Below are 27,758 nucleotides of genomic sequence, written 5' to 3'. Positions count from 1 at the left end.
TCTGCTTTTTGCTATTATTAAGGCTCGTATGCCAAGCGCTTGCTTCACAGTGGCAGCAAGACCGCTTGGAGATCTCGGGGAAAGTGGCTACCCTTCGTACACTATGGGAGCGAATCAGACCAGAGCACAGGACTAGTTTCCAGAATTTGGCTTTACTTCGCAGTACAGAAATCATTTGGAGCCTTCCAGAGACATCAGAAGCACAGGCTCTGTCATATCAATACTGCAGTGCAGTTTGGTCCATCCAAAAAAGCCACATGGGTACAGAAAATACTTTCACATCTTGCCTGCTTTGTAATTTGTTCTCTCAATTTTATTGGATTAAAACACAAAGGAACCTTTAGGCACAGTTGTGTTCCAACTGATGTAAACTGTTTTAGAAGCTGAAGTGTGGGTTAGGCCCTGTGCCCAGAACTACGCCAACAGTTGCTGCTACAATAGAGGTGGGCTTTGTCCATAATACAACTTGCCACAGAGTTAAGATTGATGGGTAAGACTTTAGGGATGCTGTCCACAGCAATGGAGTGCTCAGCCGAGGTGTTTCTCGATATCAGGTCTGAATGACATCTGTCAAGGTTACTAATACACCAGAAGCACATCATTGTGAAGTATGTTTACAAATGATTAAAAATACAAAGAAAAGAAAAAAAAAAAAAAAAAGGTAACACAGCTGTCAATGAGTTATTTCAGTATGCACCAACACCTAAGTCTGACAAACAGTCTGCTGTTTGCTTACAAGGTTAGTAATGGTTAAGTCAGGTCAGTCATCTGGACAGCAACCCTACTAGAATGAAATAGTTAAACACATGATATCCAGAAGGGGAGCATTTAACAGTGCAGTACTCTTCAATCTCTCAGAGATGTGATTACAAAAGCAGGCCTTACAATATTGAATTTCATACAGTGTTCATTAAGTTCCTTATATATTCATATTAGCCAATTTAAATTTCTCCTAATTAGACATTTGCTCATTACTGCTGTTCCTCCTCCCCATAGATATCGTTTTTCTTGCGTTTCATTTCTTCAAAGTCAAAATCTGATCCCATCATCCGCTTATAAATATCTTTGATGTCGTCGCATGTCGTCTCAAAGTGAGTGGTAGCATCATAAGTGCGAGAAATAAAGATCTGGAAAAAGAAGTTCCACAGCTTAGTGTCTCCACTTTCTCCCCTTACACACAGACATAGCAATCTGGCTGTTGGCCATTCATACTAACCTGGCTTTCGGTTCCCAAGTCAGTTGGTGCAAACAGGTCGCTGATGCTAACAAACCTACGAGAAAAGACATTTTTTAGCTTGTCTTTAATTACCCAATTCTTCAGGGTACCAATACAAGGACCTCCCCACTGCGAAGAGGCCAAGTCAGTTTTCAAGTGCCATGACAGAGGCAAGAGCTGACCACGAAGCTCCAAGAGCTGGAAAAGGAAAAGGAAATCAAGGGCCCCCAACATGCAATCAACTAGGCAACTCGGCGACAGAGACCTGATGCCAAACGAGTCTCTACCCCACATCCTCAAGGTCCAAGGACGAGTCTGCCACCATCGCAGTAGCGATAGTCCAAGTCAGCCAGATTTCTGATGCATAGGAGCAGCTAAGAGACCGACAGCTGGGGCAAGCAGGAAAGCTTACTTCTGTTCAATCGGCTCCAAGAGATCCAGGGCAGGTTTGATTTCTCTCTCGGGATCTGCCGTTTCCACGGTGGTGCTAACAATGGCAATGTACTTCCCTTGTGCAGCCACGTTGTGCGCAGAAGAGATCATGCAGACATAGATATCTAGGATGACATACAAAAAGTAGTCAGAGGTCATTCAAACCATGCATCAGCTGATCTCCTAGGTGGTTACGCTGGTGGGGACTTTAAGATGTTAACTGAGATTAACTAGGTAAGTACGTGGCCCACAAGAAGCATCCATCCATGTGTCGGTCCCATTCATTCCAGTGCCTTAAGGGTCATTAGAGAGAGGACAAAACAGACTTCTGTGGCCATGGAGGAGCAGCAGCCTCAAGCTACAGCGGAAGTAGTTTAGGTTGGCAATTAGGAGGAACTTTCCAGCTATGAGGGCAGTCAAGCACTGGAACAGGCAACCAAAAGTGGTTGTGGAATCTCCCTCCATGCTCTTGAAAACCCTCAGGCTAAACAGGCACTGGGCTGGGATAGTTTAGTCAGAGATGATATCGCCTTGAGCAGAGGCCTTAACTAGAGGACCTTGTGGGGTCCCTTCTAGCCCTGTTTTTAGAAGCATGTCAAAGGATCTAGGAAAGAACCTTTGATTCAAAGGCGTTCAACATACACCCTCTGATAGAGATCCACAGCTGTAAGGCAGAAACCTGAACCCAGCAGGAACCAAATTCATCCTTCTGCCTCCACTGCTTGAGCTGAGCAAGTCCACTGCCGACTCAAAGGAGGACACCGCATTGGAGAGGTGAAGCCTGTGCAGCTCCAGCTGTGTCCAGGAGAGGGCAGCCTGGCCCCAGTCCACACTGCACAACCCCTCCTTGAGTTGTAGGCACGAGGCTTAAACCAGTCAGACATGTTTAACCTGGTTTAAGCAATTCCAATTAAAAAACAAAAAAAACCCCCTCAGAGGTGGCTTTTAAAAAGCAGAAAGTTCCACTCTGTCTTACACACTTGCCTTGAATTGCAATCACTTTGGATTCAGATAAAAGACTAAACTGATGGGATTGTTAGTTCCAGGCCCCCAAAACATAGGCCAAGTCAAAACTACAGATTTCACTGGACTCTTAAACCTTTTGAGAAGTCTTCTGATCACTGACCAAACATGCAGAGCAGTTTGAACGCTGGCTCTGTAGTCGTGGATATGCTGAGTGTGTCTGCATGTGCAATTAATGTGACTGAATAAACTCTGGCCGAGTCAAAGTAAACTAATCCCGACATTACCATCTACATGTGCATTTATGCACTGTAATTTACTCCTCCGTCAGATGAAACCCATGTCCAACAAGACTATTCTACAGTGGGATAAATTAACCTACTGTGCCCTTACTGTGGCACACGTGCAGTAAAATGTTACTGTCTACATAGCAAATTAGTCTCCTGTGCAGTAAAGTGCACGTGTAGACACGCCCACTGTGACAAGTGGTGATGGTTTCTAGATGCGCCAATGCTGCTGTCACTTAACGGCTAGTAACTACCCTCTGCACCAAGAGAGAATCCAACTACTACGGGAGATGGCCAGGAACACACACGCACGGGGAAGAGCTCAGGAGCCATCACTGCAGTAAGCATGGCGTTTTCTTTGCTCATTCAGTGTCCATTCAACTCCAACGACAGCAGCGCAAAGCAAAAGAAGAAACTGAACCTAAATGAGACCAGAGTCCTGTTCATACCCTTTGAGGGAAAGCACCAAGGAGAGAACGTGTGCAGTTTTTCCAAGAAACTGAAGCCGCAGCTGATAGAAGTAAGAGATGAGAAGAGCTGGGCCAGGCCACAGCAGCATCCACAATCCTCCAAGGAGGAAGCATATGTGGGGAAGACACTGACAGAAGGAAGAGCTATCACAATCTTGTGAGGCTGATTTCCTAAAACTATTCTCTGTGGCTGTAAGGGACAGGACTAAAAGCAATAGCCTGCAGCAGAGAAACGTAGTAAGACTACAAAGCAATCTCTCCAGGAGAATGGTTATGTACTGGAAGAGGTCACACTTAGAGCTAAGGACTCCACCACTTCTGGAAATGTTCCAAGACCAGGTTGGACAGACACTTGACCAGGATGGTTTATGCCGCTAATTAAGCTTAACCAAAAAAAGATCTCATGAGGTCCCTTTCAGTCCCACTTTTTCTAGGAGACCAAACTTCCACTACAAACTATTAGTTTTGTTAAATCTCTGACTTCATTAAGTCTTATGAGCATCCAGTTGGCACAAGGACAGGCACTTAATATGATTTAAGGAACACAGCCTAACACACAAGTGCTCAGCACACCACCAGACAGGCAGGTAGCAGCCAATCTTCCCCACACACCTGACTTCCGGTTGACCTGATTCTGTGGAATGATGATCTGGCACGAGTTGGCATCGTTCGTGTTCTTGATTGGGTGGCTTAAGATGCAGATTACTCGAATCACTTGACCAACCTTTGTTACACGATCCGAAACATAACTGGGGTCGCAGATGAGTTGTTTGCAGCGGGCAACCTGCCAAGGACAGAAAGAAAGAGTGCAATGAATTCCCTCAAGCAAGGAGCTGTAAGCAGGAAGTCTTATCTTACGAGAAGCAGTCTCATGGCATAGAATTCATTAGAAGCACCATTTCTGGGCAAGAGCTAGAGGGCACATTACAAATGCCATCACTGAAGCATCAAGGTGTCTGTCAGGAAACTGCAATGAATATTTGTAAGATTAACAGTTTAGGCAGAAGACGAGATTAGCTGGTGCTAGCTGCGTTGCGGTTCTGTGAACCATTTAGAAGGTGTTCTGCCTACACCATATTTATACTCCACCTCCACAAGCAGCAGATTCATCTTCAGCATTATTCCTTCAATACAAGAATGGTTGCTCCTAATTTCAGGCCTTGCCTATAGCTTGGAAGAATGGTCAGGACAGAGCTGGGGTCAGCAACATCCTGCAGATTTTGCTGGACAGGCTTCACTTTATAAGCCAGAATTATAATTTAAAGCAAAAAAAAAAACCCCACAATATTTCTTGTATTTATTGGAAAAAAAAAAAACCCCTGCATTGAGTCTCACTGGAATATCAGGCTAGACATCAGGAGGCACGACTTCACAGTCAGGGCGGCTAGGACCTGGAACCAACTTCTGAGGGAAGTGGTGCTTGCTCCTACCCTGGGGGTCTTCAAAAGGAGGCTAGACAATCACCTAGCCCTGGCATTTGACCCCAGCATCCTTTCCTGCCCATGACAGGGGGTCAGACTTGATGATCTGCTCAGGTCCCTTCTGACCCTACCTACTCTGAAGTGTACCTAGACAGTGATCAAATCATCTACAGCATAGAGGTTAGGCATTATGGATGCATTCAGTTAAGTATCCAGGTGGCCTGACCGAGGTCTAAAGAGGAGGGTCAGAATTGGACCATTTATATGCAGTATCTGTTGTAGTTTATATGCATCATTCCAACTTGCTTAACAAGGGGAAACAATTTTAGCATGCATTAAATACCCCACTAATTGTGCATTAGATGTGTGCAGGGTAGCTCAAATTAAAGTTTAAGCCTTTCTTGAAAGAGGCAAGCAGAGTCTGCCTAGGCCAGTAAATGTTCATGATCTTTGCCATATCATCTTGCTGTACATCTGGGGAGGCAGGAGGAAGACTCGCTGCCAGGAGTGTACAGGGCAGCTAATTCCTCTTAATGTCAAAGGTACAGTCCATTTCATATCTTGCTTAATTCTACTTCTCAGAGTCTGAATGCAATGAAAGGACTTTGGTTTTGCTCGACCTGCTTTACTGCAAAGCCTGGGCAATCCTGGCTCTTTGGATTAGAGGAAAACCCCATTTGAAGAGGTTACCACATCTAGTGGATAGCAAGAACTACACCTGAAGTCAGACAAACAACCTTAAACTGTTTTGCTTGTGACCTCACTGTCCCAGCAGTTCAAGGCTTAAGCGTACGACTAATCCTGCTTTTATAACACTTGCTTCCAAATGAAAAATCCTGAAATATGAGCCTAAATTCACCAAACTAAGAGATTTACTGAACACTATATGCTTGCTCTTGTGGAAGGGGAGAGAGAAAGAGAGAGAATGAATAGGGGGTCCTGACAGTAAGCAGTTCAGAGACAGTCAAGAGTTACTGTACCTCCCCTTCAGATTTCACACCAACCACTTTGCCATTTTCTATCACGATCTCTTCGATTGGCTTGTTCAGCATGTAGGTGCCTCCATAAATAGCACTTAGCCTACAAGAGTAATGCCACATTAGCACAAGGCTCTGCATTTGGACAGCCATCCCAGCTACTTGTTCACTTACTCTGCTTCAAGAGACCCCCCCCCCCCCCCCCCCCATGTACCGATTAAGCTCTTGGTAACACAAAACTCTGGGGTCTTGATAAGGAGCTGCCTGAAAGCCTGAAAATATGCTGCAGTAACAAGATAAATTTTATATTATCTTTATATTATATTGCCCTCAGGCCTGGATTTCCATGACACTTCCATCTGAAATCAAGCATTTCATTCATGCCATTCAAGGACCTGGGGCAGTTTTACTCACTCTGGTGCCCCTGGCTAAGTTCAGTAGCACAAACAGGCAAATCTTACTTCATAAATTTGCCTCATTCTTTTAAGAGCAGCTGCAGCTTTTTTGCTGAACTGTTAAACCTCATTGTAACAACTGCTTGCGTTTAGTGGAATTGTTGGATTACCACACACTGACCTATGCATCTGCAGGGTTTGGGTTTTTTTAAAAACTTACCACATGGGAATTCCCAAAGCTTAGGTACCCAAGTAAGAGCCCAACCATGTTAACCGTTTCCAAGGCAGACTGCTCAACTGTGCTCTAATTTCCTATTTAAAGGCTGATCTTCTCCCAAGCCATGATCACATCTACTTCCGAGCGGAAAGCACCAGTTCAAAGTGTCTGGATAGCCAAGCTGAGTAGACCGCAGGCTGCAAGCTTTGAAGTGCAGCACGTAGGAAACTGTTTAGGGTTGCTGAAAATACTACTCCCAGGTTCAACCCTGCTTCTCCCAGTTCCTATTGCTGGCAGTGGGAGACAGCAGGCAGTGCAAGCCAGCCTGCAGGCCTTCCCAAGAACCAGGATCTCATTTGTGAGAAACCTGGACAGCTTCCAGGTGAACACCGACGGCAAGAGTGCCGTGGCCAGGGTTTCTATTTGCTGAAGTTCCTCAATTTTATGAGGCTTTAATCTGATGTAGTTATGCCAACTCTGAACTTGTCTCTGGCATGAATAATGCAGGCAGCCAATTCCTGTAGTGCAAGGGTGTTAAACGCATAGCCTGCTGGCCAGATCTAGCTTAGAGCTGCATTACCTAGCCACCAGTAGTTCGGGGAAGTGGCCTGAATTTGGGGCCCTTGGGCTACAGGGAACACTGGCAGGAGGACGAGCAAGGAACAGTGCAGTCCCCATCATCCTACAACCATTTTGCCCACCACCACTGCTGTGGCCCCCACCTCCTTGGCCACCAGCCCCCCCCCACCATCAGCCTTTGTCAGAGCCCAGCACAGTCCAGGCCTGGCCCATGGTGCAAGGACTGTTTGATGCCCCAGTGACAGTGCATCGAAAGCCCTACTAACTGGTGAATTAAGGCAAGTGTCAGCAAGCCCGGTGCTAGACCAGTCTGTAACCAAGCAGGTCTTTTCCAATACTGAACTAACATTGTAGAGGGCTTGGCTGCCTCTCAGACAGGAAGTTAAGCGCATAACACCACTTCCTCTCAAGTCCATTGAGCTGGCTCAGGGCCAAAGAGGAATCTAACCCACCCCACCAAGACACCTCTCCCCAGAAGAGGGATGCAGTGCCCATGAACACTGCTCAATCAGGCCAGCATAGGGCTCAAAAATCCCCATTCCTGTACTGCCTCTTCCCCCCATACCTAACACCCCACTCCACAATGCAAACTTTCTCAGAGAAATAAAAGGAAGTTAAGAAATGCCATGCAACAGATTAAGCACGTTCCCAGGCCCAGCACCCAAGATTCTGCCCGACAGCCGTGAACAGCTCGTTGGAGGCAAGCTGAAACTCGCAGCTAAAAAATTCTCACCTTGCAAATCCCTGGGGCAGCTCTCCAAGGCCATACAAGGGATACAGGTAAGGGCTTTTACCGTATCTAGCCAGTGATTCACTGTACAGTTTAATCCTGTTGATAGTTTCGTGGCATGGCTGATCTAAGTAGCTGGAAAGAGGGGGTGGGAAAAAAAAAAGTCAAGATCTAAGCAGACAGCACTTGTTTCACCAGACCCAAGACGGATTTGCATTAGGGTGTGCTTTAAGATTTAGGTTGCCTCTAATGGAGCTGCCTTTCCACTCTTCCTAAGCTGCCACCCCTGAAGCACACTTCCCCACTGAGGAGAGCAGAAGGAGGGAAACAAACACTTTAGGTTTTGCTAGACTGCTCTTTTAAGCCTTTAGGTAACCCTTGAGGGATGGTTAACCCAAACTACTAGCCTATCAGAAGCAGAAACATCCCACCAGCACTAAGGACCCAGCACTTAAAAATCCATCGTTCCAAATGTTCAAAAATGCCCCTTCCCTGAAGGTAAGCTCCATGCGTTTGTGGCTGATGAAGACCCCATACCCTTCAAGGAGGATCTCCCCAACTCACAGGGCATGGAAGCAGCACCCAATCCCAAGTGGTGTTAGAAGCCAGTGAACACACTTACTCATCAGTTCTGTACAGTGCAAGAGCATGACCTGTGAAGTCTATGACATCCTGGCCTAGGTCAAATTTCTTATACACATCTCGCATAGTCGTCTTCTTGGGGTCGACACCTTCAAATGTTCGGGCGTCGTTCTCATCAAAGTTAGCAACATACACTAGAAATTTCCTGAACCGGCGTTTCTCGAACAAGCCCATCAAACCTATAAGGAACAAGCAGCGTCGTCAGATTAGAGATCTTTGCTACAGATCAAGGGGTCCGATTAGAGACCAGAAAGCAGTTTCAAGTCAAGCCTTCTTCTGACTTGTAAAGCTATGGCATCTGCCAGTCCACAAAGTATTACAGCAGGCACACTGGCAAGGACTAAAAACCCTTCAATGTGCCCCAAAATTTAAATCTGTCCAAGTTACACCAAATTAAAGATTGTGCTGCTTGGGCTAAAGGACTCATAAAAGCTCCAGATTAGCTGGAGAGCTAGTCTGCTTATTAGGGAAGTGCAGAGTAGCTTTCAATATTAGAACAGAACTCAGCAGATGTGCTAGACACTCGGCAGTAGTACAGAGAGCTACTCCTACAGCTCATGGATAATCTCGCTACTCCCAGTTGCCATTCGAGGGGAAAGTACTATCCTGGATCTGTAAGCTTTTTTGGCTCAGCCTCAAACTAAGTAACAGCCCAATCAGCTAAATTACCACCTTCCATCAGTTAAGCAGCTCTGGCTCCTACCCCCTCCAGTGTGCTGCAAAACAAAAGCAAGCCTACTTCTCTAGTCCCTCCATAGCCTTTTGAATCCTTCCCACATGACTTAGTAACTGTCTTCAGTGCCTCCAGCTTGAGTCTGCAAAAGAAGACGGGCATACTGGTCCTAATGTGAACAGGACAGAGGCAAAGCTAGGTCACTCAGACAGCACCATGAAAACAGGTAGTAGGCAGCAGAGGCACTTGGGCAGTTTGCTAAGTTTAAGCAGACACTTCAGGTTACTCTTGGGAACCCTTCAATGGCTCAAGGAATGAGAAAGTGGACTACTCCAGGCTCCACTTTCCAGGGATGGCTATACAGCATTGCTCCTGTAATACAGCAAGCAACTGGAGCAGCTATCACGTTGCAACTGCAAGGAGAAGGAAGATTCAGTCCCTGACCGACTCTTCAGGCATGCTGCCCATCTGGCAACACTTCCCTGTACAAGTGTTTGACATGGACATAAAAAAACCCATAAACAAGAACTTGCTGAGTAACTCTTCCCCTGTTTAGGCATTTGGGCTTACAAGAGGCTATGCTGCAAGAGGTTCAGTGTTATCATTTCCATCCCAAAGCACTGGACAGAGTCCAGAACCCAAAAGCTGGATGGGATCTCATGGAGCTCCCTCGTTCCTTACTGAAGCCCAGTTAAAACAGCTCTTCAAGGACCGATTCAGTGGAGACAAACACAGTTTTGTCTTGTATCTCCTCTAATATTAGAAAGCAATGGATGTTCCACTGACACACAGGTCCGTCTCCTCTGTCTTCCCCACATGCCTACACGCACACAAACTAGAAAGCTGCAAAAAGGGCTTTATGTGGCTCTCAGCTGGAGATTTCTGTATCTGAAGAGATTGTGGACTCACTGGACACGTCTACTACACTTTTAGCAGCTTGTGCAGATTACTGGCAAAAGGCACGCTAATGCGCTACATAATTAGTCTACTGCACATTCGTGTCACTTAAAACATGTGCACTGGTGCTACTGCACAATAGCACTGATTACAATGCATTAAGTTAGTACCCATTACAGGTACTAAAAACTTAATGCACCATAATTATGGCACATTAATGCATGTGCAGGATGTGCCCACCCTGTACGGGATCAAGACACTATCTTTAGTATTTGGAGAAAAAGAGCACTTTTGGTTTTCATTAGGCTCTTCTAACAAATCAAAATCCAGGGGAAGTAGTCATCAGCACTCCTTCTGAACACAAAGCTGATTAGTTTGCAAACTAGCTCCTACTTCGTACTGCAGCTGTGAAAACGCAGTTGCTGCAACACTTCCGTGTGTGTTAAGACTACGCTGCAACATCAAGACAGGAAGCATCTTCATTTTAATAAATAAAGGACATTTAAAGCAAAAAAAAGTTAAGAATTAATAGCAATTTTCTGCTGGAGCTGGCAACTGAATCTATTTCCCTACTCCTCTTTTTGAGCTGTATGACAATCCCTCAGAAGAGTCCAAATCGCAGACAAGCCAGCTGTACCAGGCTAGGCTTGTTAAGGAAAGCAAACGTAAGAATCGCTCAAGATCATCCGTCTCCAAAAATTGTTTCAGGTCAGGCCTGAAATGCAGGACAGCAGGGTTGACAACCTGTACCCGAGCTGCATTCAGCCCACGAAGCACCTGGATCTGGTCTGCAACAAGGGAATCAACTGCAAGCAGCTCACCCCCTTTTCTGCCCAGCACAGTGCTACTGATCCCGTCTACAGCCCTCCTTGCTCGCTCCTACCCCGCCTGCAAGTGCTGCTTACTACAGGTACCATTTCTCCCCGTTCCTCCTCCCTAGTACACTGCTTACTGGAGGTAAGTCTTCTTCCTCCACATCTCTCCTCCTCCCTCTCCACTCCCAGATCAGCTGCCACCTCCTCCCCAACACTTGAAAAGGTTGCCAACCCTTAGAGTAGAGAATGGTTTGCTTGGAATCCGCCTTAGATGCTAAATCTATCAGCTAAACTAATCTAGTCTCATACTTGTAAAGAAGCAAGAGCAACTGAAGAGGCAAACCCTGTACTTGGAGCAGAACGTATTGCTGGAAGGGGATGTGGAAACACCATTAGAAATGGTTCAACGATGCACATTACACAAAACTTGGTTATCCACCCTGTTAGTGTGCATGCATTCCCAGTTCATCTGGGAGATTTAATACTGCCGATACAACCCAATGACAATATCCCAAAGAGCTGCAAGCTTACAACTGAAGGAAAACAATATCCAAGGGAAAAAAAAAGAAAGAAGGAGAGAGACTGCTTACTGGATGCCAAGGCTTCTGCCTCAGTGGAAGGAACCTTGTAGATTTTGCCACCCTTGTAGACAAAGCTTCCTTCAATCACTTTGAAGTCTAGGTAACGAGTGACTTCTGTGTAAAGCAGCATCTTTACCAGCTGACCTGTAATCAAGAAACCAACAGCAGATCTTTATCTGGGTGATGAGCCCCCTGTGAAGAGGATTATTCTTCTCCTCCAGCTTCAGAACAACTCCCAAAATGCTCATAACACTGCTTTGCCACAGTATCTCCCCATATACTTGAGACAAGGCAGGGTCAGAGAGAGTTGGAAGTGTGGACATCTGTTTTAACCAGTTTGCAGAAGATTGCAAAAAAATCCCCTTTCTGCTACTTCAAGCACTGCTAATATGTTGGTAGAATTCCTAGTGTCCTCACTTTTGTGATACTGCTAGTGACATTTTTTCCTTGTCTAATACTTGTCAAAGCTGGAATTGCAATGGCAGGAAACAAAGGGACAGTGCTGTGCTCTATAAAAATTAACAGTCAAATATCCAGACAAAGTTTACAAGCAAGGCAGCTACTTTAGGCAAGACGGGTCTTCACTCCTACTGTCACCCAGAAATTCATTTTAGTTGAGTGGCATGCTACCTTAAGAAACAACTGAACTAAGGATGTAGCTTCTTTATCAGTCTGTGGGTAAGCTGGCTGAACACACAGTTCGGTAGGCAGGGCTTCATGTGTTATGACTCTTGCCCGATCCACAGCATCGGTAGAATCCCTGTCTGCCACACCAGAGACCCGGGTTTAATTCACGTATGCTTATACAGTTACAGCCATGGAGGCACCAAACGTCTGGACTCAGTCTGGCCTTTGGATTCTGTCTCAACGGCCTACAGGGTGGGATGGAAGATCTGGGCATCCTCCACACTCCTGCCTCGGCATAAGTGTTGAAGGTCTAGGTGACTTCTCACACATACACCACAATCCAGAAGGGTTGACAGTTGCCAAACCAGGTAGTCCATCCTGCCAATACACAGCGTTGCCAACCAGGGAACAGAAGCAAGAATAAAGTGTCTTGCATAGGTTTCATGAACAAAGTCTCCGATGGCCGTAATAATGGATATTTAGTAATGTTTTAAAGCTGCCCTAGAAACTGGGAAAACGAGGACAATTTAACCGCTGACCAGCCACTTTTGCTGCTAATGGTAGCTGCAGTGCTTATCAGCGAGTTGGCTGGACCTAGCAATGTGGCCAGTGACTAGAAGAATCACTAAGGAATGGGTGGGGTGAAGATATCTGCAAGCAACTGGCCACCAACCCTATTTGCTATCCTATTCAAGTTCAGTCCTTTTCTTAGCCTTCAAAACTGCATTATTGCCTACTCTAGTGGCATCCACCCTTGCTAAAGAACAAAAACCCTTACTTCATGTTTTCAGCACATGTTTGTGACCAGTTTCCTATAACCCATGAACACCACCTGTGCACAGCACAGGTGCAAGTACATTGCAAAATCCAGTTTAGAATAAATGCATTTCTATAATTAGAGACCCTGCCTTTAGAAAGGTCGTACAGCTGATTTTTTAAGGTTCTTCTGTAACATGCTCTGCTTCTCCAAGACATGGGCCCCAACTTTTGAGACTGTTTGCTTGTAAACATCTCAGCTAGGACACAGCGAGTTATAGCATCTACCCAAACGAGGGCAGACCCAGTGGGAGAACAAATATTTTTTGAATTATCTGAATGACTACTTCAAGCAGCCCTGGAAGAGACCTTCAAGACAGCTCCTCAGAACCAATAAACAGAAAGACATACTGAAGTTGGGACCCTGTCTTTAGTCAGAAATAGCCTCAAGGAGATGCAAGTTACCTACCATTAGCCATAAGGAATTTGGGAATCAGGTCCACGTTCCAGTCTCTCCCTCGTCCCATTGACTCTGGGGGAGACCCAGGTAGATTAAACCTTTTATAAAGCTTTGGGTGAAAACAAAGACAAAGTATTACTTTCTTTGCTATATTATCAGTTTGCAAGGACATCGGACCACCCCAGGCTTCCCAGGCAGCAAGTAACTGATTCACACATGCAAGATATTTAGTTTGGAAACCCGACTAATGAACGATGCCATGTACAAATCGCATCTAGTACTACTGCAGGTCTAGCAGCAAGCAGGCTGCTCATACTCACGAAGAGTTGTTTTCCTTCAATGCAGAGCCCCGGAATTGGAGACGGGCTTATCAGGATTATGACCCGCTGAACCAAAACTGCTTTTGTACAGCACAGCAAAGAGTAATCTGATCAATTTTGCTGCCCTGCTGAGCAGATCACTGTATCTGAGGCTTTAAATCAAGTTTCCAGGCAAGTAAATGCTCCCTTGCCTTGCCAACCAGACTCATAATCAGATTGCCTAGAGACCATTTAATTGATTATTTACAGCAACTTCAGCTTTTGGAGTAGGATGTTCAGAGAATTTTGCAATCGTGTGGTTACGTGAACTAAACAAGTGCCCACTCTAGTTTGCAAAGCTTGGAAAGAAAGACCAAAATGCATTAGTGCTTTTACTTTTGAGCTTGTTTCAGTCAGACACCTACTCAATCTTCAGGACAATGTTCACTGAGAAAGCTGTACAGCAGTAAAGAAGTTTGGCCAAGTTACCTCTGAGACTGAACCAAGCTACTTAGAGAAACAACAACTTGTTATCTAGTTAAAGTTGAATTTTTTCCCCTCCTTCAATCTCATCAAGCATTTAGATAACAGCACAGCTACTATTTAGTCATATCAGACGATACACCAAAGATTGCAAAGGATAAAGATGTTGCTAATTTTATTTTTGTTGTCCCCAGTACCAATGTACTGAAGAGGAATGCCAATTGTATGACTGGAGATGTTTGAGATGTGTAGTTAGGGAGCAATCAGCTAAGTATAAGGATTGAGTATCAGTCTTCAGTACTTACATCCTCCAGTGGTGTAATGGATGCACTTTCACCTCCATAGTAAGAGTTGCGATCCATATGAAGGACCTTCTTTCCATTCACGGACATAATACCAGAGAGGATACATTCCTGTGCACAAAGAGAGACATTTTATTTAAATAAATGCAGGGGAAGCCTTGTGTCAGCTATACAGCAAACCTTCCTGTTCCTCGATTCTAGGAAGGAAACACTGCAAAGTCACCAGGGCTTGCACTAAAGCCAGAGGACCAAACCCTGGCACTTAAGCAGATTGAAGGAGCATATTGGCAGCACGCCAGTCACATTTCACAAATTCTATGTCTCAGACCTGAGCAGGAAGAGAAGCAAGGCCGCTTTCAGGGAATACAGGCCCCAGATAGCAAAAGCAAGACTGGATACCTGTCAAAGCTGAAGACGCCTATTATTACAGGCATGCACATTTTGTTTTAGGACGCATTATCACCACCTTAAAGATGCAACTGCTGAAATGATTCTGAGAAGTGATGCAGGACAACTGACACACAGCAGAAAGTGAACAAAAAAAAAAAAAAAAAAAATGTAAAGTCAAATTAAAATTAGTCTTTGGAATTGAAGCCACAGATGTGGAACAATTTTTTGAAGTAGTGTTGGGCACTGAAGAGACTCATTCCCACTCTGAAAGGGAAGCTTTTACAGCCCAACTGAGGAAAGGAGAATGGTGCATGTGCCCCCAATAGGATTGATATGTTCCACCGACACGGGGGAGTCACCAGAACTGTTGACAATAGTTTGACTTGGATCAAAAAGAGGAAGTGTTTGTTTAGGCGCAAGCTTGTGTATCAAAAAGCCTTGGGGGGATGTACGCTGAAGCCAGGCAACCACTCTGACTTTCCACTAGGTTTAAGAGACTTCAACAAAAATAACTGGGTAAACCACAAAAGCTTCCTACCTCTGGGACCATAAATTACTAACTTAAGGAGGTCCATCCTCTGCAGATTGCTAATAAGGCTGGATCTAAGAAGGCAACCCTAGCCTTGAAGGGCTCAAGGGAATAAGGTTCTTAAGGACTCCCCCGTTTGGCTCTTCAAACTAACTACTTATCCTGTTTGGCAAGAGAAACTCTAAAAGATACCCAAGATAATTCTCTTTTGTTGGGTGTAAGTGACTCTTATAGACTTTGTGGGATACCCCAAGTCAAGGGTCAGCAATGTTTTTGGGCTGGGTGCCAAACACACCTGGAACCTCAGCTTGCAAGATCTTGGCATGCCAGGGACAGACAGCAAGGGAGCCATGAGGAGCCTGATCCTTGTTGGGGCATGCAACTCTGCTGTCCACCAAGGTGCATGGGCCAAGCAAAATGCCTCCATGTGCCACACGTGCCGGGTGGTTGCTGACCCTTGCCAAGTCAGTCCCTGTAGTTACTGCCAGAAATGCCTTCTTAAGACCACACGGAACAACATGTTACACAACCTTTGTGTACTGCAGACATCCTGTGCTTGCCTTATACCATAAAAGTAAGCCACTATGAATGCCAGCCAGCACTGTACTTAGATTCCTGGTGGCCTCAGGCAAACTTTTAGTATCGGGCCCCACTTCACCAGAGACCCTGATGATAATAATAATTACCATTTTCAGGCCCCCTTTCAGTCCAGGCCCTGGACGGCCACCTGGTTCACCCATGCCCGTGTCTGGCCCTGATGCCAACATTCAAAGAGATACAGCTCACAGCTGAGCAGAGGTAATGCCACCTGGTCCCATACAACCCAAATGGAAGTGAATAACTTGGGTGTCTAAATGAGCTTGAATGAATGGGATGATCCTGGTTGCCACTCAGCACTGGCAAAGATTAGTGTTGCCACCTTCCAAAGACACAAAGCTTTACTTTCTGGAGGCCCAGGTTACAGCTGTGGGTAAGAATCTCAGCAGATGAGAAGGGAACATCTCCTGTGGTACATACCTTTTCTGAGTTAACACATGTCTTTACTACCATGAGGTTGCTGAATGCCCAGAAGACGGTCCTAAAATCAGTTTGATTGACTCGTGTCTTCATGGATCCCTTGAGTTCTGTCAAGTGAAGAGTTTAACCCAGTGGTTCTCAACTGAAGTGCCACAAGACCCTTTTAAAGTCACACTGGAAACAGGAAGCAGCGCACCACAGGCACCACCACATTTGGCTTCTGCAAAGCAAAAAGCTAATGCAGGCAGGAGTGCTCACACCTGCCACAGCTACTTCCCCATCCAGGCCTGCACATACCTCCTGGAAAGCGGCATGCAGGGCAGTTCCACCTAGTGCCAACAGCTTGGGGATAAACTAGGTAAACTGGGATTTTACAATGGTTCTGTCAGGGTACTACCAAATTCAGAAAAAGTTAAGAGGGGTAGCTTGAGTTTTAAAAGGTTAAGAATGACTGGTTGAACCAAAGATTAGCAGTGAAGAGAACAGGCTTTAGGAAGAGAGGCTGAGGGACATGGGACCCTTCAGCCTGGAGAAGTGAAAGCTCAGGGGTGACTTGGTGGCAGCCTATAAGTACATCAGGGGTGTGCATCGGGAACGTCTGTTCACCAGGACACCCCATGGGAAGACAAGGTCCAACGGTCACAAACTGCTGAAGACCATTTTAGACTGGACATAAGGAAAAAACTTCTTTACCATCTGAGTCCCCTTCTCTTTCATGTAGGGTATGTGTGTGACTTGCCTTGCTCTCAAAGGAAGCCGCTGACAGAGGCTTTACTCCTACCAGGCCCGCTATGAAGGTATCCATTCATTTGCTAATTTATTTCAGAATTACATGAGCAGTCTGATGAGAGGAGGGAAAATGCTAGAAGACTTGAGTATGCCTTTAATTTGTTAACGTTAAAATGAAGAAGCTGTGTATGAAATACAAGGCTTAATTAATCCTGTTAATTACTTTCAGAAGAGATCTCTATCAACCAGCAATAGTTCATTTTCAAACCCTTAAAATAAGCTCACTGAATTAAACCTGATGAGTCCTCCTTTGCAGTCGTTTAGATTTGACTTGACAGGTCCCATCAGCAATAGAATAACAATGAGGAACCAGAGCCACTCTTCAAGAGCTATGCCTTTAGTTGAAAAACATCTACCAGATGGTGGTAAAAAGCATTGATAATTTCCATGTCTGGAGTTCATCCATGAAAAAAAAATTTGACCGGAATTTCAAAAAAAGATAAATAAAATAAAACAAAACCAGCCACAGATGGTTTCAACCTGGAGTGCCAAGTTACTGTAAGGACTTTAGCAACCAAATTTGAGTCAGATGTCAGCTGACTTCCTTCCTTCACAGAAGCTTGAAGAAAATAAGGCTTCAATCTTCTCAAAATAAGGCTGGCACAATTTAAGTGATTACTGTGGCCATTTAGGGGAATATTTGGGAGATTACATTGAGGGACGGAGAAGCCACAAAGTTCCCAGTTTCACCCTTAACCTTGGACTTTTGCTAGGAAGAGCCTATTTTTGGATCCAGTACAGCAGTAGTATACTTCTGTAATGGGGCAACATAGATTTTGATGGCTGCTACACCGCAGGCCTCCAAAAAGAAGGTTTCAATGCATGCAGTTTGCAACCACGTACCCACGTGCAGTATAAATGGCAGCAACATTAGCCTGAATTTTGATCAGAAAACAGTTCAAATCTGTAACACAACAGAAGTTCAGTGCACAAACAGGCTTATGGACAGGCTTGAATATTCTTTTAGAAAATACAAGTTAGCTAAAAGCTCTCTCAACTCAACAAGCCCTGGTGACTAAGCATCACACACCCATGTACCAGTCCAGTAGTCTGCATCTGGGACCTCACTGATAAGACTGCTCCTTGTGTTAATTGAGGAGGGGGAGTTTGTTGTTTTGTTTTTTAATAAAAAGCAGCAGCTTGATTGATAAACAGGGAAGGGCCAGATAAATTAGCAGCTTGAAACCCTCATGCTTCCCTTGTGAGAAAGTATTTTGAAGAGGAAAAAAAAAAAAAAAAAAACAAGTTATAAGCTGCAGTCTAACAGGTACCTTCACAATGCACAAGGCAGTCTGGGACAAACGTTCAATAAACTGATTTAAACTAAATCAGTTCAATCTGATACTACATCTATCCAGGTTTATCTTAAACCGGTTTGCAGCATTTTGAAAGCTGTTTATGTGCACTGAACTTCTGTTGTGTTACAGATTTGAACTGTTTTCTGATCACTTATGCTGGTTTATGTGCAATGTCTGTTCCTAGCCTTAGAGGGGCCTACACACACACACACACACACACACACACACACACACACACTCTCTCTGAGGGGGTGGGGGGGGGAAAAAAAAAAAAAAAAAAAGCATCAGGGTTTTTTCAGGGGAGGAACCCAGATAGTTGGGAAGAGGGGAGCATCTTACACCTTAAGAAAGTGAGCATAATTATAATGCACTTCACCAAGCCAGACACTGATGCCCAAGAGTTACCATGCTTCGGTAGCAATAACCCATGGCCAGTCACCGAGGTTTGTGCCATTCACTGGCAGCCTCGCTGACCGCAGATGAAGTTAATTCGATAGGCTGGGTTCTCAGGCAGTTGTAAAAACCGATGCCAGAGGGAAAAAAACTCCTTAGCTATGTAGCCAAGGGAGTCTAGCTTGCAACTTAAGGGTTTGCCACAGTAATATTAAGAAGGGAATCATGTCGGAGTAATCCTGTAGCAACGGAGGGGCAGACACTGCTCAGAGACAATAAGTTTTCCACCAGCCAGAACACCCAAGTCACTTGCCCTGTTGGCATGCAATGGCTTTAGTATCACCGGAGAGTTTGCCCTGGAACAGGACAGCCTTCAAGCATTTCAGGAAACAAGTATGAGTTTACAGGTATATGCATACGCATCTTCTCCCCAACGCTAGTGCCAAGCATGACACCAGAGTTCAGAAAAAGCCTCTGCTGCCAGTCTGCTAGAAACTTCAGCCACTATGTTGTTGCCTCCAATAATTACTTGTGTACAAAACTGTCCATCACGAAGTGGAGACAGCATCCGACTTCCAAGAGGAAATACTGATTTAAAAAAAATAAATAAATAAAAATAAAAATCACTAAATTAGCCGAGGTACAAGAGAGAGCAAAAGTAACAAGTAGTGAACTGATGGGTGACTTGTTGTATTCTCACCTGGCACGAGAAGGGCCATAAACTTATAGATGTTAATACAGCTCATTTGCTGCAAGCTGAAGGAGTGAATTCAGCAAGTTTTAGAAGCTCCAGCTACTGGGATAAACTACATTATGAGTCACTGAATTGAGGCAATCCACTCCTATCGGCAAGCAGATCAGATTATGCAAGAGTGCATCCATTTGGAAAGATGCATGCATGCAACATGGACCAAAAAAAATGCAAGTTATTACTTATTAGCTATTATCATTTGTAATTAATGCCCCAAGTGATCAACTGCCTATAAAATGGGCTCCTATAGACTTGTTCTGACACGCTGGATTAATCGAGTCGGCTGGAGCACACAGACTGACACACTCTGGCAACCTTCTGCATCATGTGCATCAGCGTTGCGGCACTGAAAAACATGGTGGTTGGGTGCTTTGAAATAAAACAGGTTCAATGAGCTTTAGTTCAAAGCGCTCTGCCACCATTTTTCCAGTGGGGGAGGATGCTGATGCACATGATGTACAGCCACTTTTAATTAGTGCAGCTCACTAATTAATGTGCCCAGTGCCACATCCCAAAGCATGTGTAAAAATGCCCAGTCAGACTAAAGGATTCAGATGTTTACCCTGCATCTTTCTCTACACAACTAGCATCAATTAGTGATGCATTTATAGTGTAAATTAGTCTGGAAGCAGCTCTAGGTATGTAAGAATATGAGGCATTGGATTCAGTGTTACTTAAAAGGGAAGACTTGTACGGAGATAATGTGAAGACGACCTATACCATTTAACATGTTGCAGCCTCAAATAAGATCTACAGCTGCTTTAAAAAAAATCATCTTATTTCTACCAAGCCAATCAAATAAGAAACCATACTTAAGAGGTTTACACCTGTACAATAAAAAGTTTAAATTAATGTTCACTGTTATTTAAAAAAAAAAAAAAAAAAAAAAAAAAAAAAAAAAAAAAAAAAGTGTTCTTTAATGCTTTCAGATGAAGTTGATTCAGGCCTCTCTCACTAATGCTGGCTGCCTCTGTTCCTGGGAGATGCTGGCAATACTTGGCCACTCAGACTTCGTTAGTCAATCTCTTCCCTCTTTTCCAAATGATGCCTTTGCAAACTGTAAATTCACCATTTATTTCAGGACATGAGGATGTTGCTGGTCTCTGATTCTGAGGATGTAGGTTCAATTAAATAAGAAAGAAAGAAGTACCCTATACAAAGAGCTTAACTATTCAATATTAATTAAGTCTTCAGATTCATAGGTGAAGTCCATCTATGTGTAACTATGAAGAGCCATTGCCACCAAGATTTTCACGAACCATCAAAGCTCGTTATCTTTCCTGTAAACTGCAAATCACAATTCATTGCCTGAAGCTAATTAGCTGTATTTTTGGTGAAAAGGGGAAGAACTCAGTTCTTATTCCCCCTTCCCAACTGTTTCATTGAAGCTCATTAACCATAATTTAAATGCAAAGCCATATACCAAATAGTTAGCTTCTCTTTAAGATTGCACATGGTCAGACCACAAGTATTAATAAACTTCCAACTAAAGTCAAGATGACACAGAAATCCTAGCTCGTCTGTAGACACCCTGACCAATCAGTGTTGCATTCAAGTAAGTCCATGTGACAAAGTAAAAATAAAAGCAGAACAGATAATCCAATATGCTTGGTGGGAACAGCAGCCTACAAGCAGTTCACCAGCATCTGTATGAAGGTCCTAGTTAGCAAAACCAGACTAGCAGCTAAAGGGGTCTGTTTTAACAGGATGACTGTGGGTCAGTCATAAAATGGCTAAAGTTTGTGCTGCAAGTTCTTCCCATGCAAGCTCTTCTGTCCACCCCTGTAAAGCAGCTAAATGTTGACACAACGCAGTAGGGTAAGGTTGCTCCACTGCACATGGCAGTACCACACTCGCCAGTCAAGAAAATATGCATTGCTGGTATGCTTTTAAATTAAAATAATCTGAGATGTTGGACTAACTGTTTACTTTCACAGTCAAGGAAAGCCCATGAAAGCCAGGGTCTTCAGGATAATGCTAATGGTTTTAAAAAGTTAGCCTGCTCACTTAATCTCAGGATAGCATCTCCCAGCTATGAGTCAGTGGGTTCCCATTTCATGAGCTTTCTACAAACTGAATTCCAATATTTGACATAACCAAAATCTCAGCACCCATTCTTGAGCTTTGTCAACGCATCTGGCCAACTGAAGGACAAGGACAGACTACCACCTGCCACCTGGACACTTCTTTCCATGGGCTAAAGAAAAGTAAAGTCAAATCCCTACTTACTCAGACAAGATAGTTTGTTCGCACATTAAATGCACCTATTGGGAATCTGGTCTCTACAAAGCAAGTCAAGGGCCGAGTAAAACAAAACTCCAACCCCACACCATCCAGGTACCCAGAGATAACCCTGCAGAGTTCCTCGCCTCTCCGTTAAAACACACTTCCCAGAAAAGTTTAGGAAAACGTGCCCAAACCCTCTACCTACTAGACTGACTCAAGGTTACAGGGTCCTGGAAGCTAAGACAGGGCAGGTAGGAGATGCACAACACTTCAACAGGGGCTGGAAGGTGAGGAATGCAGCAGGGAAAACATGCTACTCAAGGAAAAAAAATCTTATGTAGATGCGTTCACTAACCCCAGTCAAGCAGCCAAGGTTTTTGGTTGTAGCCATGCTGGTCTATGGACACAGACAGGCCAGGTTCATTGGGTAGACACGATATCTTTCATTAGACCAACCGAGTAGTTGGAACAAAGTTCTTTGCAAGCTTTCGGGTGCAATCGCCCTTCTTCAGGCATAGGGAGACTGCTGTTGCTCTGAGATCTCCAGGCATCCCTACAAAAATCAAGGCCATTTGGAACAACGCTGCCATATTTGATTATAAGAAGCTCCAAACTTCTTATCTATTACTTCATTTGACTAGTCTTCTAGTCCCATCTGAAGGGGGTTCCAGCTTTGAAGTTAATTGCCCCTCTTCAATTAGAACCTGTGACTTTACCAGAAGTCATGTAATAATGCCAGCCCTGGTTTCTACCCATGCTACCATTTCCTCCTCAAAAAAAGAAGAAAAAAAAAAGTCCTCCTCTATTTCTCATGAGTGAAGCTTGAAGGAGTTTAGCAAGAGGAAGCAAAATACATTCAAATTGTGTGGCAGGATATGACCTTTACTGCAAGTTCTTGAGACATGCTCATAGGCTTCGAAGGCCCCAAAATAAAAGCATACCCATTCCTTTCCACCGGGATCGCCTGCAGGTTTCTAGAAGCTGCCGAACCAAATCATGCTCAAGATTTAACTGGCGGACAAAACGCTCTTGGGGTAGAAGTGATCTCTTTTATTAGACCAACTACATCATAGCAAAAAAATCCTTTTGCAACCTTTTCTTTACAGAGAATATTTATTTCTTTGCTAAGATTGAGTCGGTCTAATAAAAAACTCTTGGGGTACAGATGACATTTTTATTAGACCAACTAAACTGTAGCAAAAAAATTCCTTTTGCAAGCTTTTCTTTGCAGAGAATATTTATTTCTTTGCTAAGATCGAGTTGGTCTAATAAAAAACTCTTCATAGATTCATAGATGCTAGGGTCGGAAGGGACCTCAATAGATCATCGAGTCCGACCCCCTGCATAAGCAGGAAAGAGCGCTGGGTCTAGATGACCCCAGCTAGATGCTCATCTAGCTGGGGTCTTGGGTTACAGGCGATATTTTTATTAGACCAACTAAACTGTAGCAAAAAAATTCCTTTTGCAAGCTTTTCTTTGCAGAGAATATTTATTTCTTTGCTAAGATTGAGTCGGTCTAATAAAAAAAACTCTTGGGTTACAGGCGATATTTTTATTAGACCAACTAAATTGTAGCAAAAAAAAAAAAAATTCCTTTTGCAAGCAATTTGTATTTGGCTACGATATAGCTGGGCTATATAAATATATATCATATATGGCCTCTTCCCCAAGCTTGCAAATTATATATAAAATTTATTTATTTATTTTTTTTTGCTACGACTTAGCCTAATAAAAGATACCGTCTGCACCCCAAGAGCTGTGTCTGCCTCTGCTTTTAGAGGCACACAGCTTAACCCAACGCCCCCAAACTATTTAACTGCTCACGTTAAGAGCAAATGATGCAGGCGACGCAGTGATCCTCTCTCGGTCACTTAATTAAACAGGGGGGGGGGGGACCCCCAAAAAAAGAGATGGTTTGTGTCAGGGCGGGGAAGGGTCTCGCCCCCTGCAGCCAGACCAGGAAGAGGATCATATCACAAGGACCTTGCACCAGCAGGGGGGGAGCGAGAGAGAGGAAAGCTCGCTCAAAACCAGGAGGGCTCAAACGGCAGATGGTGGATATTTATCAACACACACGCACAAGGCGCCCGCCAGCGAGTGTCAACTGCAGTGGCAGCATCGGTGGCGCGAGGGCCGGAGACGGCGGCAGCGGCGGCCCCCACCTCCACGAAATGCAGATCTTCCTTCGTCCCCCGGTGGGGAAACAAAAGCAGGAAGGAGGCGGCCGAAACCCCGGAGGAAGAAGCCGTCGTGGTTCCCAGCCATGTTGTGAGGTTGTGGTTCGGGAACAATGCCCCGTGCTCCCATCCCCCAAAACGGACAAACCAACGGGGGGGTGGGGGGGAAGGGGGGGGCAGGCACCCCCCCCCCCAAAAAATACCTCAATTAAGAGACAGGAAGAGGAGGGGCATGATATGTCCCGTCCTCCAAAATCAAGGGGGGGGGGGGCGGGTGTCGCATCCAAGCGCCATGAAGCCCAGCCAGATCCTCCCCGCCAGGGCTTTAAAACGATGTTGTGTGTGTGCATGCGATGGAGTCCCCCAGCACCCCCCCCTCCCCAAAGGGCCCCTCCCCCACCCTAAACGGCCGGCTTTTCGCCCCTCCCCCACCCGGGACCGGCTTTTCGCCCCTCCCCCACCCAAAGGGTCGGGGTTTTGCCCCTCCCCCACCCCCACAGGGGGACAAAAGAGCCGAAACGGACACCCCCCCCCCCCCGTGAGGCGGGGGTGGGGGGGGCCGGCACCCACCGTGAGGCCGGTGCCCAGCACGATGACGTCGTACTCCTCGTTCATGGCGGCGCGGGGAGGAAGGGAAGGAGGGAGGAAGGCGGAGGCGCGGGCGCGGCGGAGGCCGGAGGAGCAGGAGAAAATGGAGCCGCCGCCGCCGCCGTGAAGAGACCGCGCCAGGGGGGAGGGGCCGCCGCAGCCGCCCGCGGAGGGGGGGGCGGGGCCGGCCGCCGCCTCCGCCGCCATTGGTGCGCGCCGCTGTCCGTCCGCCGGGCCCCGCCCCCCCGCCGGCGCCGCCAGTGGGGCGGGGCGCGCCCACTGCCACCGTGGTGGGGGCGAGGCGCGGCGCGCCTGCGCAGTGCGCGCGGGGCCTTGGCGCAAGGGGCGGGCGGGGTCGCTCGGGGGGCGGAGCCACGGGGGGGGAGAGAGAGCGAGAGCGAGAGCGAGAGAGAGAGAGAGAGTGTGTGTGTGTGTGTGTGTGTGTGTGTGTGTGTGTGTGTGTGACAATATATAGAAATAGATACGTGTGTCTATATATCTATATGTGTGTGTATAAGATATATGTTTAAATATATATAAATATGCAATATGTGTGTATATAAATGTATATGTGTGTGTCTATATAATATATATAAAATGTGTGTATATATAAATATGCGTGTATAAAATATAAATATATATGAATGTGTATGTATATAAATATATGTGTGCGTGTGTCTATATATAACAATATATAAATGTATATATATGTGTATACAAAATATATATATAAATATATGTGTGTGTATATAAATATATATCCGTGTGTGTGCATGTGTGTATATACATATTTGTGTGTGTATATATATATAAATATATATTTATGTGTGTATATAAATATAAATGTGTTTATATATATATATATCTATAAATAATATAGATCTAGATAGATACATATAGCGTTCAACACAAGGTTTTATTAGTATTTGCCATTGGTATATTGACCATTTTATTGGTATTTTGACCCTCTCAAAGAAATGTGGAAGCCAACCGCTGCCTCAGCCATGAGACTAAAACACATCCTAAATACCTGTGTCTTTTGGTGTTTGATTTTGAGATTTTTAGAGAGGAAACCAGAGCTCCCCCGGCCCCTTTCGCACACCAGGACACGGGTTGAGCTGTGGGTGTGCTGTGCCCCGCTCCGTCCCCCAGCTGCTTTGCAATGCTGAGCAGCCCCTCGCTGCCAAGCCATGGCCCCCCAGCGCTGCCGGTGCCCCCCACTCCCGATGGCTTCCCCTGCCCCCAGTGTGTTGGGAAGGGGGGATGGGTCCAGGCAATGCATGGGGGGGATGAGAGGCATGAGCGCACAGCTGGGCTGGAGCAGCTCCCAGCAGAAGCCACCCCTGCAGCCAGCCCAGCGTGTGGGACATGGCATGGGGCTGCGTCCCCCGCTGCTGCAGGATGGGCAGGGGATGCCTCGCCTTGGCAGCCATGGCAGTGTGGTGCTCCCACCCCTGGGTGGTGGAGGCAGCTCTTTCAGGGAGTTGGTCTGGCCCATGTCCTGCTGTGGGTGCAGAAATCCGGAGGGGCACATACCCCCTGTCCCCACATGCATGCACACACATATGTAGACACACACACCCCCAGACACTTCAGTTAGTCTATAAGGTGCAAGTCTACCCTACCTTCCGTGTGTGTATGTGTGCGCGCGCCAAAAGACACGCAGGCCTGTGGCAAAACACTTTAACTTCCCCAGATGCTCCACGAGGCCTGTTCTTAGGTATCAAACTTTAAAAAACCGGTTTGAACGGGAAACTGCAAACCAAGAAACCATCCACAGACTGGACCGTGTTACATATGGTTCAAACAGGAACTACGGGTTCTTATCTCATTCCCTGGATTAGCTTTTGTGAATCCTTTCTTCCTGTGGGTTTTCTACTTGTTGGTTTGCGTATGTGTGCGTGTGTGTATGTACGTACATATTTATACATACGTATATGTGTGTGATACACACAAACATACACATGTATCTATGTAAACCAACAAGCAGTGTGTGATACAAACCCACAAATATGTACGTATACAGCAATATGTAATGCAAGAAGCAGTAACTCCATAGGAAGAAAGGAAGCACCCCTCAGAAAATGCCGGCTCTTAATTTTCACTTGCTTTTTTTGACAACGGATGAATAATAATGCAGTCAATTTTCTGTTGCAAGGAGCTCAGCAAGACGGCGGCAGGTCAGAGTGTTTCTATCGCTGTGGATGCCTATTCGACATTTCTGGATTTATGTTATGAATCAGGTTCATGTGCCTCTCCATGCCAACATTGCGTGGCATCCTGTGGCACCCCTGAAAGGATCTCAAGGGCCCCCACCGGGCCATGACACCCGGGCTGAGGATTACGGCTGTAAGCTTCCTGCCTTCTACCAGAAGAAGCAAAGGTAATGCACGCTCCTTGGCCTTGTCTACACAAGGCACTTCGCTGAAAGACCGGAGGGAATAGCTGTTGCAGAAAATCTTATTTCACAATAGCTTCTTCTGGGCAATTACCCCATGTGGACAAACCTGAAATGGATTGCATGCCACGAGAGGCCATCCAGAAATGTTTTTCCTGAATATATCTTGATGGTACTGAATGCAGCGCCCTCAGAAATACCTAGCTAGCCCTAAATGCATTGGTGCTAAATAAGACAGGGGCATCATTTATTTCCTTTAAAAATACATTGATTGCAAAGCAGGAATGAATTGCCTGGTACAATGTGAGCAGAAAGATATGCTTTGGAAAGGGGAAGATGAGGAGGTACTCTCCCAAGACCCATAACGAATATTGCTTTTGGGCTATTTAAGCTTGAAGCTCTTCATAAGAACTTGTTTTAATTAGAAGTCACCAAAAAAGCATTTAATTGCAGCGAGCCATGGAGATCTACTTGCAAAGCATCCGTCAAGTCTCGCCAGAAACACATTCTTGGGGGCTGAGATCCATACTTCCAAGCCATTTATTCATAAGCACTTTTTGGTGGGTGATAATTCATTTCCGTGCTGGATTTCCTTCCATGTCCCATCAAAAACACCTTCCCTAGAAATATTGTAAAAGGTTCACTCAAGTGGACAATCTATCTTGCACAAGCAGCTGTCCTTGTCAGGAAAAGAGCCCTTTGCAGACAGCCTGAAGAGGCACAAAATTAAACACGGGATTGTGATAAATAAAAATGCAAGATCCATTCAGAGCAGTTCATTTTTCATTTTTCTTCTGGTAATGTTCATTGGGCAGCTTCTAGGACCACAGCTGAAGATATTTGCTGGATATTTGCTGGATATCTACAGGCTAGATATTTGGCAGATAATGGAAAATCAATCCTGAGACTTTGGATCAGTCCGAAAGCCTGGCCTAAACTGTGTTGACTCTAGAGCCAAACGATCATCATCTAATGAAGTT

General features: G+C 45.3%; 1 protein-coding gene across 1 annotated transcript; it reads right to left on the bottom strand.

Moving 5' to 3' along the window:
• Positions 1-133: 133 nt before the first annotated feature.
• Positions 134-24,602, bottom strand: GDI2 (GDP dissociation inhibitor 2). The gene is made up of 11 exons (XM_059725726.1): positions 24,363-24,602; positions 14,226-14,333; positions 13,148-13,247; positions 11,305-11,439; positions 8,310-8,508; positions 7,691-7,822; positions 5,770-5,869; positions 3,981-4,152; positions 1,629-1,773; positions 1,217-1,271; positions 134-1,127 (listed from the first exon to the last, which is right to left on the bottom strand). The coding sequence occupies exons 1-11, from the start codon at positions 24,585-24,587 to the stop codon at positions 972-974; spliced, it is 1,527 nt and encodes a 508-aa protein (XP_059581709.1). The 5' UTR covers positions 24,588-24,602; the 3' UTR covers positions 134-971.
• Positions 24,603-27,758: the final 3,156 nt, after the last annotated feature.

Source organism: Alligator mississippiensis, chromosome 4 (assembly GCF_030867095.1).
Source record: "Alligator mississippiensis isolate rAllMis1 chromosome 4, rAllMis1, whole genome shotgun sequence".
In the NCBI taxonomy this organism is placed as follows: domain Eukaryota; kingdom Metazoa; phylum Chordata; order Crocodylia; family Alligatoridae; genus Alligator; species Alligator mississippiensis.
The sequence above is the reverse complement of the archived record's forward strand: the minus strand, read 5'-3'. Positions and strand labels throughout refer to the sequence as shown.